Source organism: Cynocephalus volans, chromosome 11, assembly GCF_027409185.1.
Source record: "Cynocephalus volans isolate mCynVol1 chromosome 11, mCynVol1.pri, whole genome shotgun sequence".
Classification (NCBI taxonomy): domain Eukaryota; kingdom Metazoa; phylum Chordata; class Mammalia; order Dermoptera; family Cynocephalidae; genus Cynocephalus; species Cynocephalus volans.
The window spans coordinates 22,795,834-22,814,556 of record NC_084470.1 but is presented as its reverse complement, the minus strand read 5'-3'; the positions used below and the strand labels follow the sequence as shown (position 1 = coordinate 22,814,556).

The 18,723-nt window shown below is 38.5% G+C and overlaps 1 protein-coding gene across 5 annotated transcripts in view; it reads left to right on the top strand.

Moving 5' to 3' along the window:
- The window catches only part of PCCB (propionyl-CoA carboxylase subunit beta), an 86,152-nt gene that overhangs the window by 48,513 nt on the left and 18,916 nt on the right, over positions 1 to 18,723 (top strand). For all 5 annotated transcript variants that reach the window (XR_010024932.1, XM_063115304.1, XM_063115303.1 and 2 more), the window contains exons 10-14: positions 14,033 to 14,156; positions 16,511 to 16,618; positions 16,866 to 16,966; positions 17,356 to 17,454; positions 18,480 to 18,579. Coding sequence is in view for 4 of the 5 variants with exons in the window: in XM_063115304.1 (XP_062971374.1) it covers positions 14,033 to 14,156; positions 16,511 to 16,618; positions 16,866 to 16,966; positions 17,356 to 17,454; positions 18,480 to 18,579 (532 nt within the window). In the remaining variant the exon portion in view is untranslated. The remainder of the gene's footprint in view (positions 1 to 14,032; positions 14,157 to 16,510; positions 16,619 to 16,865; positions 16,967 to 17,355; positions 17,455 to 18,479; positions 18,580 to 18,723) is intronic.

The following is an 18,723-nucleotide window of genomic DNA, read 5'->3' as shown; positions in this document are numbered from 1 at the left end:
ATCTTTCCTTTGATGTTTAGTCATTGTGGCAGGGGGTTTCTCAGTCCACTGGTTTGACACTATTGTTTGGCTAGGATGTTGCTGGGGTTGCCAATTTGGTATGGCTACCTCTGTGTCTGCTCAGTTGGCCACTAGTGCCTTGTATGTGTGGTTGCCTTGGGTCTTGGGCCTCTCTGGGGAGCCACCTCTCTGATCAGCATGCACTCGGCCGGGCTGCTGGGTCATGCACCGACAGAGGTCAAGGGTCTTTAGAAGGCACTCTGAGATGCATTGATTAGGGGCCATGTCCCCAGAGTCTAGAGTTAGGTACCTCTGTTAGGTGCCTTATGCTCAGAGGGCATTTTGTCTTTCTAGGGAAAAGAGAGTGCATGGGGCAACCTGAGATAAGTTCAGGGTGTGTGTTTGTAGGTCTGTGGCAGACACGTGCCATTGTACATTGTATTTGGTACAGCAGATTCCTGGGTCATTAAGTAAAAGGGACAGTGTTGTCAGGGATTCAGATCCCTATACTGACCAGCTGCCAAAAAAAAGGAAAAGGGGGGCAGTATTGGACAAACTGAGGACATCTGTAGAGGGCCATTGTTTTCTCCACATGCACATTGTGCATGGCTATGGGGGCACAGCCTGTCCCTGAGCCTGGGCCCTCCCAGTCACCTATTTCTTTTCTTCCTGCTATACTTTGCTCTCAAGATGGTCTTTGTCTTTGTCTTCTGTAAGTTTGATTATAATGCATCTTGGTCTCTCTGAATTCATATTATTTGGAGTTTGTTGAGCTTCTTGGATGTTTATATTCAAGTCTTTCATCAAATTTGGGGATTTTTCAGCAATTATTTCTTCAGATATTCTCTCTGTCCCTTTCTCTCTCTCAAGCTTGTTGGACGTCCACAGTGTGTATGTTGGTCTGCTTGATGGTGTCCTACAGGTCCCTTAGACTTTGTTCTGCAGTCATTTTTCTTTCAGTTTCTCAGACTCAATTTCCATTGTTCTGTCTTCAAGTTCACTGATTCTTTCTTCTGCCTGTTCAAATCTGCCTTGGAATTTCTTTAGTGGATTTTTCATCTCAGTTATTGTACTTTTCAGATCCAGAATTTCTTTTTGGTTTCTTTGTAGGTTTTCTCTCTCTTTATTGGTATTTCCATTTGTTCATATGTCATTTTCTTGACTTTTTCACAATTTTCTGCAGTTCTTCGAACAATTTTAAGACAGTTGTTTTAACATCTTTGTCTAGTATGTCTGACATCAAGTCTTTTTCAGGAACAGTTTCTGTTGGTTTTTTTTCCTTTGAATGGGCCATACTTTTCAGTTTCTTTATATGCCATGTGATTTTTTTTCTTGAAAACTGAACATTTGAATCTAATGATGTGGTAACTATGGAAATCAGACTCTCTCCTTTCCCTAGGGTTTAATGTCTTTTGTTGTTTTTGTTTGTTTGTTTGTTATTATTTTTAAATGTTGTAGGTTATCTTCTGTGCCAAAGATCAGCCTGAGGTGTAACCTTAAGGTCTTCCTTAGGTCAGGTCTTTTCTCAGTCTTTGGGCATGCACAATCACTTTTTAATTTTTTCTGTATATGGGTTGTTTTTGAATGTTCTAGTTGTTATTGTCTGGCTCCCAAAAGTGGAAAAAGAGAAAGACAAAGCAGGGGAAAAGGTGTCAGCCCTTAAATCCCCTGGAAATCATGTCAGCCTGAGGGAGAGAGTCTTGCAACAATGGGGAGAGTTGCAACAATGGCCACCCATTTCTTTTCACCACTGTGATCAGAAGCAGCAATCAGTGATCCAAGCATAGATCCCTGACATTTAGATGATAAGGTCTTTTATGCCTGCCAGGGCTTCTGCAAGCTCTGTGCAAGCTGCTTTAGGAACACATGCGCTGCCTGTCACAGGGATGAGTTGGGGGATGGGTAGCTGCTACTGTGCTAAGAGCTGAAATTAACTGCAATTTTGGCCCAATACTTTCTCTGGAAGTTTCAGGCCCTTCAGTAGACTTCACAGTTACAATATAGTTATGTCAGACAGATTCTGCCAATGTTATTGTTGTCTAGGTGGGGAGACCGATTGTTGATGCTTCTTACTCTGCTGTTTTCCCCTAAATTTTTCTTAAGGTAAATATGACAGCCATTGATCCTGTTTATCAATTTCATATTCTGCTACCTATTCAGCTCTCCTATTTTTTGTAGATTTTTTCTGTTAATTCCTTTGGGTTTTTCAAGTGTACTCTCATACTGTGTACATATAAGTATAGAGTTATTTTTTCAATTATTTTACATGTCATTTCTTTCTCATCTAATTGCATTGGCTATAGCTTCATATATATCAAATGCAATGATAAGTAATAGTTTTGATGCTGTTCATTCTTATCCTGTTCCTAAGTTTAGCAAAACTGTCATCAGTGTTTTCTAATTTTTATCTTTTTTCATGTTGAAGCTACTACTGTTTCCTAATTTAGTGTTATTCTGTTTGCTTATTTTGTTTTTAAAATTAGGGATGGGTATTGAATATTGTCAAATGCACTTTCAGCATTTATAGAGATGATCACTTGATTTTCCTTCTAATATTGAGTTATTCCTTCATTCAAAGTAAACCCTAATTTTTTATTTTGGTTTTTGCATCAATATGATGTGATACTACTGTGTATTTTTTTGAGGTATTTTAAAGTTAGATTTTGGTATCAAAGTTGTACTTGCTTTATGCATTAGCCTTCTATGGCTGCTATAACAAAATACCAATAGCAGGATGACTGAAACAACAGAAATTTGTTTTTTCACAGTTCAGGAGGGTAGAAGTCAAAGATCAAGGTTTGACAGAGTTGATTTTGAGGTCTCTCTCCTTGGCTTGTAGACAGCCTCCTTCTTGCTATGTCTTCACATGGCCTTTCTCTGTGTGCACGTGAGAAGAGATCTCTGTTATCTCTTCCCCTTCTTATAAGGATAATAATCTTATCAGATTAGGTCCCCACTCTTAGGGACCTAATTTATCCTTAATTATCTCTTTAAAGTTTGTATATCCAAATATAGTAACATTGAGGGTTAGGGTTTTAACATTTCAATTGGTGGGGGGGACGAAATTCAGTTTGTAACACTTCATAAAAAGACTTTGGAAGTTTTCTTTTTCTGTGCTCTAGAACAAATGAAATAACATTGACATTATGTGCTCTTTAAAGATTTGGTAGAATTCTCCTGTGAAATTGTCAGGGCCTAGTGCTTTTTTGTGGGAGAAATGGCTTTCTGATAGCTTCTGTTCCTTAATGTAAATACATCTCTTTAAATTTTATCTTCTGTGGGGTCAGTTTTGGTAAAGTATATATTTTTTCAATAAATTATCAATATCTTCCAAGTTTCCAAAATTTTCTGCATAGGGTTATGTACAGTATCTCACATGATTAGCAAAATCTCTGTTTCAGTGGTTATTTCTCCTCTGACATGTCTTATTTTGTGTCTTCTTCATTAGATACCTAGTGGGATGTACTTCAAAGAATCAAGTTTTTTATAAATTATTCTGTTTCTCTTTTGTAAAGCTCAATATTTGCTGCTGTTATGTTGATTAATTTCTTTCCTTTGGTTTAGATATATATATATTTTTTTTCCTCTCAAACTTTTGAGCTGAGAGTTTAGTTCATGTGTTTTCTTTCTTTCATTTTAACTGATACTGTATTTAAGTCCATTGCAGAGAACACAGTCAAATAGTGACATCTAACTGCAGGGAGGTCTAGGAAAAGGGGCGTAGCTGGTTAGCCATTTGCCCATCATTTCTGTTACAGTAGTAGAAGTGTAAGCAGGATTTTTAGTGTAGCAGTTTCTGCTACAACTTCTGAACATTTTTAACATAAAAGCAAATAATATATAGTAAAAAAAATTTTGAAGCACATCTCTCTTTTCTTCCTTCTTTTCATATCATTCTTTTTTCCTAGAGGTAACCACTATTAAGTTTCCTGTGTATTTTTCCAGAAAAAAATTTATTCTTAAGCCAAATATACCTGTATATTTACCTTTACCTCAAAAAAGATTGTATTATACATACTTTTATACTTTGCTCTTTTTTCACTTTCTTCCCCTATCAAGGCATACAGATTTACCTTTATTTTTTTTCCTTGGACGGCTGGCTTATATGGGGATCAGAACCCTTGACCTTGGTGTTGCAAGGCTACACTCTAACCAGCTGAGCTAACTGGCCAGCCCCAGATTTACCTTATTTATTGTAATGACTGTATAGTACTCCACTGTATGGATGGACAGTAATGTATTTAAACATTGCCATACTGATGGACATTTCATTCTTCACAGCTTTTGCTCTTAGAAGCACTGCTGCATTTAACATCTATCTGTGTATCTTTATATTTTTGTGAGTATGTTCATTGGGTCACTACCCAGCAATGGAATTTGGTTAGTGAGTATGAATACTTAAAATTGTAAAAATGAGATTTCTGGGTAATCAAGTTAATAGTGGCCTCCTAGATCCAAAACTCTACACGTCCTCCAAAACCTGTATAGGTCAACAAGAAGAAAAAATAAAATTACCATTCCCTATACCTTTAGCATCAGTTAAAGACTAGAAACTACAAGCTTCAGATAACTGTAAGTAGAACAATAAACACCAATTTTCTAGTAGGATTATTTCATGAGCTCCCAATACAAGTCTCTAATGGAGAGCTAGAGGGAGTCTTGAGCAACTGCACAGAAGAAAGAAAAGGGGATTGAGGAGAAAATTACTCCTAGGAAGAGAAAGTTCCAAGAATGAAAATGCTGAAAAAGAGTCCTGTTAGATCAAAGCAGTGACTTCGGGGAATGGACTTAAAAGTGCAAACAGGAATCAAGGCAGTCAGGGGAAGGCATTGCTTCTGGGGAAGAAAAGAGTAAAAAGGAAAGGGAGAGGCACCTTTGAAAATTGTGGGAAATTACAGGAAAATGAAGCAAGAGGGATAAATTTATGTACCTGCAAGACAGACAACAACCAAAAAACTGAAGGACACACTACTCCTTTCTCTACCACCTGCCCTAAAATCAAACCACCCATTAACTAAACTGCACTTTGCTATACTGACAGAAGAGGGCGCTCTTGAATTAGGAATCTTGTTCATCCCTGACTGCCAACCCTGTCCACAAAATGCACAAGTACTTTTCATTTATATGAAGCTAAATAATAAGCAAATAAAAAGTGAGAATGAAACATTTCAGTCGATAAATCTCCCTTCACTGTAAAAGTCAGTTGTGAGGCAGATGATCACTCTTGAATCTGAGTTCAGTGACTTCTAATAAGCGTTTGAGGTTATGAAAATAAAAAATTCAGGAACTAATGACAGAATGGAGAGAAAGTAAGGAGAAGTGAAGTTAGAGCTGATTGAATTAAGAAAGGAGTGGGAAAAAGATAAAATCACATCAGAAATGGTGACAGAATTACAAGGCGCTAAAGGGAGAATATGTTTGAATGAAAATGAGTCCTGAAGATAAGTGGAGAAATAGGAATGAAAATAAGTAAAAGATTTTAAATGTTCTCATCACAAAAAAGTATGTGAAGTAATGGATATGTTAATTAGTAATGGATATGTTGATTTAATCATGTATGCATATATCAAAACATATTGCGCACTATAAATATATGCAATTTTTATTTGTCATTAAATTTTAAGACATAATGTAAATATATCTAATAAAAAATTGTTAGTTAATATAAGCATCAGAACAAAAGTGACAGCAATGGAAGACAGGCAAAGAAGACCAAACATGCATATAATTGAAGTGTCTGAAGAAAAATCAGTCGAAAAGAATTAATATTTAATACTGTACTCCAAGAAAACATTCCAGAATTAAAATAAGACCCAGATTTATATAATGAAAGAGCACCCTGAGCAACTGAGAAAACTGACCCAGAATGAGCAAACTTGAGAAAATATCCAAGTAGTTGTTAGATTTTTAAAATAAAGAGAATTTGTCTGGACCTTTAGGCAAAAAGATCAAATAACTTAAAAGGGCAGGCAAATTAGAGTGGCATTAGATTTCTCAAGAGCAACCTAGAAATCAAGGCAGCAGGAAAAGCATTTTCAGGTGATTCAGAAAGTCTAAAAATAATGGATGGGAAAAGGTATAACAGGAGAACGGAAACAATAACACAGCAGTGTTTGTGATCCTAATATTGAACAAAGTAAAACTCAAGTATTAACCATGACAAGGAAAGCTTCAGTTCACAGTGGTGATGTAAAGGAGATAAAATATCTATGCCATAAATAATACAATTAACATCTTTATGAAGCAGAAACTATGGGAGATCCAAAGAGGCAGGTAGAAACACATAATAGGAGATTTAAACACACCATTGTTAGTACATGGCAGGTCAAATAGTAAGATATAGGAGACCTAAATAACACAGCAGGTAGATCTCATAGATTTACTTCAGACTTTATACCCTGGTAATAGACAATAAATCTTATTCTTAAGTGCACATGGAACATTCACAAAAGTTGGTCATGCATTAAGTAAGAAAGAAAACCATTAAGTTGCCTAAAGCAAAAAATATTATAAGCACTACTTAAAATTGGACATTTATGACAACTAAAGCAAAAGCACCCTCCAACCTGGAAATAAATCTTCTACTAAACAATCCTTATTCGGAAAATAGAAACCAAATGACAGAATTCTAAAAGAAAAAGATAATGAAAGCACGACATATCAAAATCTATGGAATACATTTAAAACGATGAGTGGAGGAAAATTTATATCCTGAAACAGTAAAAATGAAAGAAGGAAAATAAACAAATTCCCAGCTTAGAAAGCCAGGGTGGGAAAAACCCTCACCAAACATTCCAAAATAAATCATAAGAAATAAGAATAAGTACAGAAATTTATGACGCAGGAAATCGAAAAATAGTAGCTGTAATTAATAAACACTAGCTAACTTTTAAAAAGATAGCACAAATGGAAGTATGAAGTGAGAAGGGTTTATTCCATTGAAAAAGAAGAAATTTAAAAATCATAAGAGAATCATAAGATGAATTAGGTTTGTTTGGAAAACACAGTTTAACAGAAATTGACCCTCTTTGAGGTAGAAAGCTTAAATGGACCAAATTCCATGGAAGGAATTACTTCACAGAAAAGCATCAGGCCTAGACAGTTTCATGTGGGAATTCTCAGACTTTCAAAGACCACGTAGTTCCAATGCTACATAAATTCTTCTAGAGCATAGAAAGTAAAGCACACACATACACACACTCGAACCTTCATAAAAATTCTTTTTGTGAAGCAAGTATGACATCAATACCATAACCTGGCAAAGACAGTAGTTACGAAGACATATTACTTACTAGTATTGATGCAACAGTACTGTGAAGGTTAATTCTAGGTGTCAACGTGATTAGGTTAAGGAATGCTGAGAAACCTGGTAAAGTTCTCTCTTTAGGTGTGTCCATGAGGGTGTTTCCAGAAGAGATTAGCCTGACAGCCTGAGTGGACTGGGTGGGAAAGATCTGCCCTCATTGTGGGAGGGAACCATCCAATTTGCTGGGGGGCCAGAGAGAACAAAAAATGGAGAAAAAAGGTGAATACCTCTCTTCACTGAAGCTGGGATATACTCTTCTTTCCTGTCTGTGGACATCAGAGCTCGAGACTCTTCAGTTTTTGGGTTCCAGGACTTACATCAAGGACACCATTGGCTTTCCTGGTTTTGAGGCCTCCAGACTTAGGCTGACCCATACTACCAGCATCCAGTTTGCAGATGGCCTGTCATGGGACTTCTCTTCACAATTGTGTGAGCTTATTCTCTTAATACATCCCCCCTCTTGTGTATTTATTACATATCCTATTGATTCTGTCTCTCAGAGAACACTGACTAATACAAATAACAAATAAAATATTAGCTGACAGACTCTAACACCACATCAAAATTACACCCGTTGCCAAGTAGGATTTATTTTAGGAATTCAGGGTTGGGTCTAGGAAATCCAGTAATGTGCTGTATTGGTAGATATAAGGGAGAAAAATCATATGGTTATTTCTATAGATGATGAAGAAAGCCTTTAAGAATGTTCAACACCTGTTCCTGATAAAAACACTTAAGAAAATAGGAATTGATGAATTCTTTCTGTATTAGTCAGGGTTCTCCAGAGAGACAGAACCAATAGCATATGTATATAAATATATGACAGGGACTTATTAGGGGAATTGGCTCATGTGGTTATGAAGGCTGAGGAGTCCCACAATAGGCTCTCTGCAAACTGGGTGCTGGTAGTGTGGCTCAGTCCAAGTCTGGAAGCCTCAGAACCAGGGAAGCTGATTGTGTGATTCTCAGTCCAAGGTCAAATAAAGGCTTGGGAGCTGGGGGTGCCACGGGTGTAAATCCTGGAACCCAAAGGCTGAAGACTCTTCAGTTTGGATGGCCACAGACAGGGAGAAGAGTGTATCCCAGCTCCAGCAGCAATACAGGGAGAGAGTTACCTTTTCCTCTTTTTTTCTCTCCAGGCCCCCAGTGGATTGTATGGTACCTACCCATTGAGAGTGGATCTTTCCCACCCAGTCTACTCAGGCTTACATGCTAGTCTTTCCTGGAAACACCCTCATAGACACATCCAAAAATGATGCTATACTGGTTTCTATGTATTTCTTAATCTAGTCAAGTTGACACCTAAAATTAACCATCACACTTCCTAAATATGATAAAATGTGACGTATACCTTTTCAAAAGCCAGCATCTTAATAAAGAAAAACCAAGTTCCACTAAGATTAGGAATAAAGGAAGGATGCCCGTTATCTGCACTCTTATTTAACATTGTGCTAGAAGTATTAGCCAGTGCAGTTAGGCAAGAAGATAACCAATTAGAGGCAAAAGCCTTGGGAAAGAATTTAAGCTATGTATGTAGATGGTAGAGTATACTAGAAAACTCTAGAGAATGCATGATTATACTAAAACAATATCTAGGGAACAGGATATAAAATTAACATACAGAAATCAATAGTTTTTATATAAACAAGCAATAATCAATTATAGTAGAGTAAAAGCACCTTTCATATAGCAACAAAGAATAAAAAATATTTAGAAACAACCTTAATAAGAAATGTATAAAAGCTATATTTAAAACACATATATTTTAAACACTAATGAGAAGGACAAAAGTAGACTTGAACAAATGGAGAGACATCTTGTTCCTGGATAATGGGTTAACATCATAAAAATGTAGGTCCCTCTTAAGTTTTTAAATTTAAGGCATTCCCAATAAACTTTTAAAAATACAATAGACAAGTTTATATACAGAAGTTCATATGAAAAATAAAAGTGCAAGAATAGCTGGGAATGTACTGCAAAAGAAAAGCTGTAAGTGAGGAATAGCAATGTTTTAAGGCATTCTGTAGTTAAAACAGTGTTGTACAGGTGCACAAATAGGCCTGTGGGATAGAATAGAAAAGCCTGAAATAGCCACAAAAGTATATATAGTGTTTTAGTAGATGATAAAGATATCTCAAATCCCAGGAGCAAAGATAACTTTTTAATAAATGATGCTGAGACAACTGGACAGCTGTTTAGGAAAAGATAAAATTAGATTCCTTCTTTACACTTCCAAAAATATACAACAACTGAGTCAGAACTAAATATAATCAGTGAATTCATATAATTACTAAAAGAAAGCACAGATGAATTCTTCTATAAATTTAGGGGAAGGTAAAGAAGTGCTTTCGAACTGTGACTCAAAATCTAGTTTCTGTAAAAGGAAAGATCGATAGAGCTATGTAAAAATTTAAAAATCTTACTCTTCATAGCAAAAAAACTATAAACAAAGTCAAACAACAACTGGTAAACTGGGAGAAAATATTTGCAGCAGATATCACAAAGTATTAATATTCTTAATAAAGAACTCTTAAGAATTGAGGGAATAAAGGCCAAAATTGATAGGAAGATGGGCAAAAGACATGAATAGGTAGATCACAAAAAAGATATAAAATGGACCTTAAGCACTGGGGAAGATGTTTAGCTTCACTCATAATGCTAGAAATGCCATTTAAAATTATATTGAATTATCTCTTCTTATATGTCAGATTGCCCCAAAATAAAAAGTTTGGAGGAGGCCTCAGTGGCTAGGCCACGGAAGCACTTACACACTACTCTGATGTTGAATATAGTGAAAGTACTCACATGCAGACTACACTACTGTGTCCACCCGGAACCAATACTAAAACACCCTACTCAACAGTCAGTATAAACACCTCTGAGGAGGGAGTCTCTCTCCTCAGAGGCCACTCCAGAGTAATGGAAGAAGCAACTGCTCTTCAGATGACTGGACATCCACATAGAGATATTAGCAATCCAAAAAAACAAGAAAATATGACACCACCAAAGGAATACAATAATCCTCAAATACCAGACCTATAGAGCAGGAAACCCTTGAAATGACTGAAAAGGAATTCCAAGCTAAAATAATCTTAAGGAAACTCAGTGACATACAGGAAGACTCAGATGACATAACAGAATGAGAAAAACTATCCAGGATATGAAGAAGGACGTTAACAAATAGAGTAATACTTCAAAAAAGAATGTAGTGGAACTCTTGAAACTGAAAGATTCATTCAGTGAAATAAACAAAACTGAGATATTAAGCATCAGGCTAGAGCAAGAGAAGAAAGAATTTCTAATCTTGAAAACAGTCTTTGTGAAATAACCCAGGGGGTGGGGGGGGGGAGAAGGAATAAATAAGAAAGAAAAATCTAAAAGAGCTAGCAGACAACCTTAATGGCACAAACATCTGAATCATGGGTGTTCTGAAAGGGAGAAAGGAAAAGGCATTGAAAACATATTCAATGAAATAATATCTGAAAACTTCCCAGGTGTAGGGAGACATGGGCCTTTACATCTAGGAGGCTCAAAGATCACCAAACAGATTCAATTCAAAAAGGTCCTCTCCAAGACACATTATAGTCAGACTAGTGAAACTCAAAGACAAAGAGAGAATCCTAAAAACAGCAATAGAGAAGCATCAAGTCACCTGTAAGGGAGTCCCCATCATACTAACAGCAGACTTCTCAAAGGAAAATCTGTAGGCTGGAAGAGAATGGGATGATATATTCAAAATACTAAAAGAAAAAAACTGCCAGCCAAGAATATTATACTTAGCAAGGCTATCCTTCAGAAATGAAGGAGAAATAGTGTATTTCCAGACAAACAAAAACTGGGGGGGGGGGGTTTACCACCACATGACCAGACCTACAAGAAACCCTCAAGGGAGTCCTGTATTTGGAATCCAAAAAATAATAATCACTATCATGAATATACAAGAAAGAACAAAATCCACTGGTAGAACAAAACTGCAGATGAGAAAGAGAAAGAAACTATCTCTTACCACCTCAAAAAACCAATAACCACTGAGGACAAACAGTAAAGGAGAAAGAAAGGAACAAAAGATATTTAAAACATCCAAGTGAAAATTGATAAAATGCCAGGAGTAAGACTGCCTGTCAGTAATAACCCTAAATGTAAATGGATTAAATTTCCCACTCAAAAGACATAGACTGGCTGATTGGATTTAAAAAGCTAGACCCAACTATATGCTGTCTGCAAGAGACTCATCTCACCTATCAAGGCAAACAAGACTAATGCTGAAGGGATGGCAAAAAGATATACCACCCAAATGGAAACCAAAAATGAGCAGGAGTAGCTGTTCTTATATCAGATAAAATGCACTTTAAACCAAAAACCATAGAAAGAGACAAGGCCATTATATAATGATACAGGGATCTATCCAGCAAGGAGATGTAACAATCATAAATATATATGCACCCAACACTGGAGCACCCAGATATATAAAGCAAACACTATTAAATCTAAAGAAAGAGACCCTAATTCAATAATAGTTGGGAACTTGAAAACCCCTTTCTCAGCATTGGACAGATCATCTAGGCAACAAATCAAAAGAGAAACACAGGATTTCAATGACACTTTAGACCAATTGGATTTGGAGGATATCTATAGAACATTTCATCTAACAACTACAGAATATACATCTCATCAGCACATGGAACATTCTCTGCGATAGACCACATGTTGGGTCACAAATCAAGTGTCAACAAATTTTAAAAAATCAAAATCATTTCAAATATCTTTTCAGAGCACAGTGGATTAAAACTAGAAATCAATAACAAGCAAAACTCTGGAAACTATAAAAATACATGGAAATTAAACAACATGCACCTGAATGATGTGTTGATTGAAGAAGAAAATTAAACAGGAAATTTAAAAATTTCTGTGAATAAGACCCCAAAAGCACAAGCAACAACAAAATAAACAAATGGGATTCTCTCAAGCTAGAAAGTTTCTAACAGAGGAAACAATTAATAGAACAAAAAGACAGCCTACAGAATGGGAGAAAATATTTGCAAACTGTGCATCCAACAAGGGATTAATATCCAGAACATACATGGAACTCAACTTTACAGTAAAAATAAAGAAAAAAAATCATTAAAAAATGGGCAAAGGGGCTAAATAGGCCTTTCTCAAGGGAAGTTATACAAATGGCCAGCAGGCACATGGAAAAATGCTCAACATCAAGGATCAAGCATCAAACATCAGCATCAAGGAAATGCAGATCAAAACCACATTGAGATATCATCTCACCCCAGTTAGACTGGCCAAAAAGGCAGAGAATAACAAATGCTGATGAGGATGCAGAGATAGGGGAACCCTCCTACACTGTCGGTGGGACTGTAAAGTTGTGCAGCCATTATGGAAAACAGTATGGAGGTTCCTCAGACAACTATAGATAGAGCTACCGTACAATCCAGCAATCCCACTTCTGGGTATATACTCAAAGGAATGGAAATCATCATGTCAAAGGGAAACCTGCACTCCCATGTTCATTGCAGCTCTGTTTACAGTAGCCAAGAATTAGAACCAACCTAAATGTCCATTGACAGATGACTGGATAAAGAAAATGTGGTCTATATATGCAGTGGAGTACTTATTCTACCGTTAAAAACAGTGAAATTCTGCCATTTCCAGCAATGTGGACAAACTTAGAGAAAATTATGTTAAGTGAAATAAACCCGGCTCAGAAAGAGAAAGACTGCATGTCCTCATAAGTGGGAGCAAAAGAAAGAAAGAAAGATATAACAGTCACAATAATTTGTTGTACTTTCAAAAGGAGAGAACAAACTGAGGCAAGCAGAGGAGGGAAAGGGGGAAGGGGAGGGAGGGTTAGCCAGAAATTGGTAAGTGGCCACAAAAAAATGAATACCTTTTGTAGTGATAAATATAGTAATTATCCTGATTGGAACATCACATGCTGCATACAGGTATTGATATTCAATGCTGTACTCCAGATATATACAATTATGTTTCAATTTCAAAAAAATTAATTAAAAAAATGTTATTGGATCAACTGGCAACATTTGAATAAGGTTATATAATAGAAGATAGTCTTGTATTAATGTTAATTTCCTGATTTTGATAACACTGAATTTACATAAGAGAATGTCCTTGTTTTTAGGAGATAGACAATGAAGGAGTGAGAGGTAAAGAGGGATCATGTCTGTAACTTACTCTCAAAGGTTCAGGAAAAAAAGTGTGTGTGTGTGTGTGTGTGTGTGTGTGTGTGAGTGTGTGTGTGTGAGTGAGAGAGAGAGAGGCAAAGAGGGAGAAAGAAAGATAAACTTTATGTGGTGAAATGTTAATAAATGTGGAATCTGGAAGGGTATATGAATGCTTTTTGTACTGTTCTTGAAATTTTTATGTAAGTTTGAAATGACTTCAACATAAAAAGATAAAGAGAAATTACCTTAAATAATTCCACATTCAAAGAGAACCTTTAAGACGCTGTGTTGGTGCAGCCCGTCCCAGCAGTGAGAGGGTTTTCCCACCTTCCCACCGTCCCCTCCAGCAGTGAGGACTTGCTGTCACCCTGCTTCCCTGGAGAGCCTGCGGGAGAAGTGGGAGCTGTGCAGCTCTGTGATTCTGTTGGGCGAATGTCTGAAATCCTGTGATATAAATGCCTGTAACTCTATAATGTAGTTGCATCTGATACTTGTCTTTACCATTTTGAGCTCAGGAGCAAATTTATTCCCATAGGTTGTTGATGAGCGAGAATTTTTTGAGATCATGCCTAATTACGCCAAGAACATCGTTGTTGGTTTTGCAAGAATGAATGGAAGGACTGTTGGAATTGTTGGCAACCAACCTAAGGTGGCCTCAGGTAGGACAGTAAAGCTCTCGTAAACCGTGGGTTGGGGTTGGAGGCCAGAGCTGCCTGGGCCCGTGATGTCCTGTCTGCCTTTGGCCTTTCCTCAAACATGGCCTTCTGTGACCAGAGAAGAAACTCAAATGGATGTGTAAATCAACTTGCTTTTAATGTTAATATCTCAAAACGCTCCTTTTTTACTTATTCCTTTTATAAGGGTTTTTAGGTAACTTTCCTCCTTAGCTTATAATGCGTTTACTTTTTCAGAGGTCAGCTTTCCATCCCTCCAGTTCAGTATATGTCTCACCCACTAATCTGTGAGTGCCATGAGGGCATGGGCATTGTTATCTTATTCAAGTTGTATCTCTGATGCCTTCAGTAGTGCCAGATAAAGAGTTGTAGGTGACAAATTAATGGCATCTTGCTGTGTTTGTGTCCCACAGCTTTCTGGCAGTATGGCTGGACCTGGGTCACAGCCAGGTGGTGGGGACTCTTCCATGGCTGTGCTCTGGTGGGGTGGGGGGACTTGGATACTGCTTCCCTCCTAACTGTTTTCCCTCAGGTTTGTTTTGAATCCTCGTGTGGGAAGAAGCTGCCCTCTCTTATTGACTCAGCCTCATCTTTTATTTCAGCAGCGGCAATTTTAAGTTTTTTGTGTTTGTACGTGTAAAATATATAAACATAAAATATGCCCATTTTAACCATTTTAAGTGAACAGTGCAGTGGCACTGGTTATATTCACAGTATGTGCAACCATCACCACTATATATTTTCAAAACTTTCTCTTCACCCCAAACAGAGATTGTGCACCCATGAAGCAATAGCTCCCCACTCCTCCCAACCCCTAGCCTTTGGTAATCTAAATCTACTTTTTCTATATATGAATTTGCCTATTCTAGATATTTCATATAAGTGGAATCAAACAATATTTATTGTCTTATATCAGGATTATTTCACTTAGCATAATATTTTTAAGGTTCAATTTTGATAGAAGTTGTTTGAAAGTATAGATCTGTGCTGTTCAGTATGCTAGCTATTAAACTTTTAAATTTAAAACTATTAAAATATATAAAAAAAATTTGGGAGCTGGCTCGTTAGCTCATTTGGTTAGAGCACGATGCTGATAACACCAAGGTCCAGGGTTCAGATACCCATACTGGCCAGTTGCCCTCCCCAAAAATAAATGAATAAAATGAAGTACAACTAAAAACTTAGTTCTCAGTTGCATTAACCATATTTAAAGTGCTCAATAGACACATTACTAGTGGCTACCATTTCAAACAGTACAGCCAGAGAACATTTTCGTCATCAGAGAAAGTTCTTTTGGGCAGCACTGATACAACTCAGTTTCGGGAGAAAAGATATTTAAATAATATTTGTTCTTCTGGTCCATATAAGCTTATAAGCATATAAGCTTTTTTGTAGATACTCTTTATTAGATTGCAGAAGGTCTATTCCTTGTTTACTGTTAGTTTTTAATCATGGATGAAAATTGAATTTTTGTCAGGTGTTTTCTCTACATCTGTTGAGATGATCATATGGTTTTTCTCCTTTATTTAATAATTTCATTGGTTTTCTTGTATTAAAATCAACCTTAGATTCTTGGGATAAACTCCACATGGTCATGATGTATTACAGTTTTTATATATTGCTGGATTAGATTTGGTAATATGCCTTACTTAAAAATTAAGGATTTTTACATATATGTTCATGAAGGATTTTGGTCTGTATTCTTTTCTTATAATGTCCTTATCTTGTTCAGGTATCAAGGTAATGCTGCCATCATAGAATAGGTTGGAAACACTCCTAGGAGGGGAGATTTACTGGTGACTGAGCCATTTCTCTGTGCCACTTCATAGATCCTACTTCCCTTAATCATCACAACTATGCTAGGAGGTAGTAACATCTCCACTTTGCAAGTGAGGAATCTCAGGCTAGAAAGATCAAGTAATTTCTCAAGGGCACATAGCTAAAATTGGCATAGCCAGAATATGATTCTAAGCTCTGAGCTCTCTAAGACAAGCCCCTGAATACCTCCTACACCTGGGGAAGCCAGGCTGGGCCTCAGCTGGTGGCAGTGTCCTTTAGTCAATGGGGCAGAGCTTAGCCGCTGGTGCTGAGCTGTTCTCCCAGCAAGGGAGCCTGCGGGGTGAGGTGATTCCTGAGTCCCCTTTGGCCAGTGTCGTGTGGGTTCTCTGTCTGCCCTGGTTTTCTTGGAGCATGAGAGTTCCCTACTACTGTTCTGGGACTAGGAAACCATGGTGCCTCCATAGAAACCAGGTCTGGGTGGTTGCTGAGGACATATTCCCATTGTGGGTAAAACTGGGATGTGCCCAGAAGCTCAGCATAGATAATCTGTCTCTTTCTAGGATGCTTGGATATTAATTCATCTGTGAAAGGGGCTCGTTTTGTCAGGTTCTGTGATGCATTCAATATTCCACTCATCACTTTCGTGGATGTCCCTGGCTTTCTGCCTGGTAAGTCACTGACAGAGGTGGGGGCCAGGAGAAGTGGTTTTTTCCCAGTAAGACACACATTTGTGTTTTGAGATTTTCTTGCAAAATTTCCAAAGGATTTGTGACTTCTCCACATATTCTGTGTGTCCTGAAGACAGGTTGAGGGGTGGCCCTCTCCAGGGGTATGGGAAGACCTCATACCTGAGACTGGCGGGCAAATTTTGTGAAGACTTTTGTGGATATCTAGTAACTTTTCCTCATGACCTAGGCACAGCACAGGAATATGGGGGCATCATCCGACATGGCGCCAAGCTTCTCTACGCATTTGCTGAGGCAACTGTGCCCAAAGTCACAGTCATCACCAGGAAGGTGAGGACCTCACATTGGAGGCTGTGACCCCACTCAGCCTCCCAGCAACATGGCCATAGTCTGGTCAAGAGTCTCACCAGGGCTGGAAGGAGAAGCACATGTTGCTCATCCTTAAGAAGATGTCTTCAGGACAGCATTTCTAGCCCTGCAGACACACCTTGCAGAGATGTCTGTGGTCTTTCAACACAAGGGAACTGAAAGCAGCAGTGGGAAAAAGCCAAGACAGACAGTGCACATTAGTTGTGAAAGTTCTCATAGACCTGGGGCCTTTAGGATCCCAGGAAGGCTGTTCTCGTTCTTTGTCCCCATTTCATCGGGCTTCCTGCAGTCTTTCAGGGACATAATTAGTTGTCTCAGGCTCTGACATTCATCATTTGGGTCTGTTCTAGGCCTATGGAGGTGCCTATGATGTCATGAGCTCTAAGCACCTTCTTGGTGACACCAACTATGCCTGGCCCACAGCAGAGATCGCAGTCATGGGAGCAAAGGTGAGGACCTCTAGCTTTCTCCTTTCCTGGGTCCAGGGACTATACTCTCCCAGCAGGAGCTCAAAGCATAGCTGGGGAATGTTGGCAAGAGGCCAGGGCCCCAGGATGAGTCAGGACTGGAGGGAGTAGGGCCTAGACTTTGGCAAGTCTTCCTCTTGGGGCTCCAGGGTCAGCCCTGCCTCCTATCCTGCACTCTCGCTTCTGGCATGTGCAGGTGTCTTCATGCCAGGGCAGGTGGGGCAGGTGAAAGGAATAGAAAGTAAGAGGGTCCCAGAGTGGACTCTGAGATTGTAAATAAAGAGGAGGAGAGGGTTGAGTTAGCCAAACAAACCTTTGAGAGTATTGGACATCACCCTAACCCCACGTCAGCTCCCAGGGAGGGCCCCAGAGCCACTCCTTTCAGCCCATAAGAAGTTGAACTGTAGTTCTGACCCTGGTGACTTTGGGAAGTATACTTCCTGTTGCCAGACCTATTTACTACTCCTTCCCTGCTTTGAAATAGCTACTGGAATTGAACCAGATAACTCCCAGGGCCCCCTGGAGCTGACTTACAGGTGTTGTGACTTGAAAGCCAGTCCTTTTACATTTTCAGTTCAATCCGTCGTCCTCTAGCTGCTGAATTGTGTACTCAGAGCTCAGGATAATGAAAAAGGAAAACAGCATTTTAAATTTCCCTTGACACAGGACCATGGATTTAATAGTGGAAAATAGGCCAAACATCTTGGCCTCATAGAAGGATGATGAGTGCAGATGAAAGGGTAGAATGGAATCTGGGGAGAGAAGCTACTGGTTTTGCCTGGGCTGCCCCTTGTTGGGGCTGCAGCTGAGCTTCCCGTCACACAGTCCCTGGAGTCATGGCCCCAGGCAGTGCCAACCTCTGTGGTCTGGCCTTAGGAGCTGGTACTTCTCTCTAGTATACTTTGGTTTGCCACGAAGTTAGTAACCACGCACAGTGGTAATGAGTTGCAGGAGGTCTGTCCAAGTTGGGATCTCCAAGTGAAGTTTGTAAATGCTTCTTATGACAGGGTGCTGTGGAGATCATCTTCAAAGGGCATGAGAATGTGGAAGCTGCTCAGGCAGAGTACATTGAGAAATTTGCCAATCCTTTTCCTGCAGCAGTGAGAGGTAAAAACTGTGGTGGGGACAGCAGTTTTGTTCATTTGTTTGGTTACTTTTGCCTTTGCAGTCTAATCTGTTGACAAGTGGGGGTTGGGGCTATTCCTGGGCAGTTGTTACTTAAGGACAGTGAGGCTGTATATGTTACTTTGG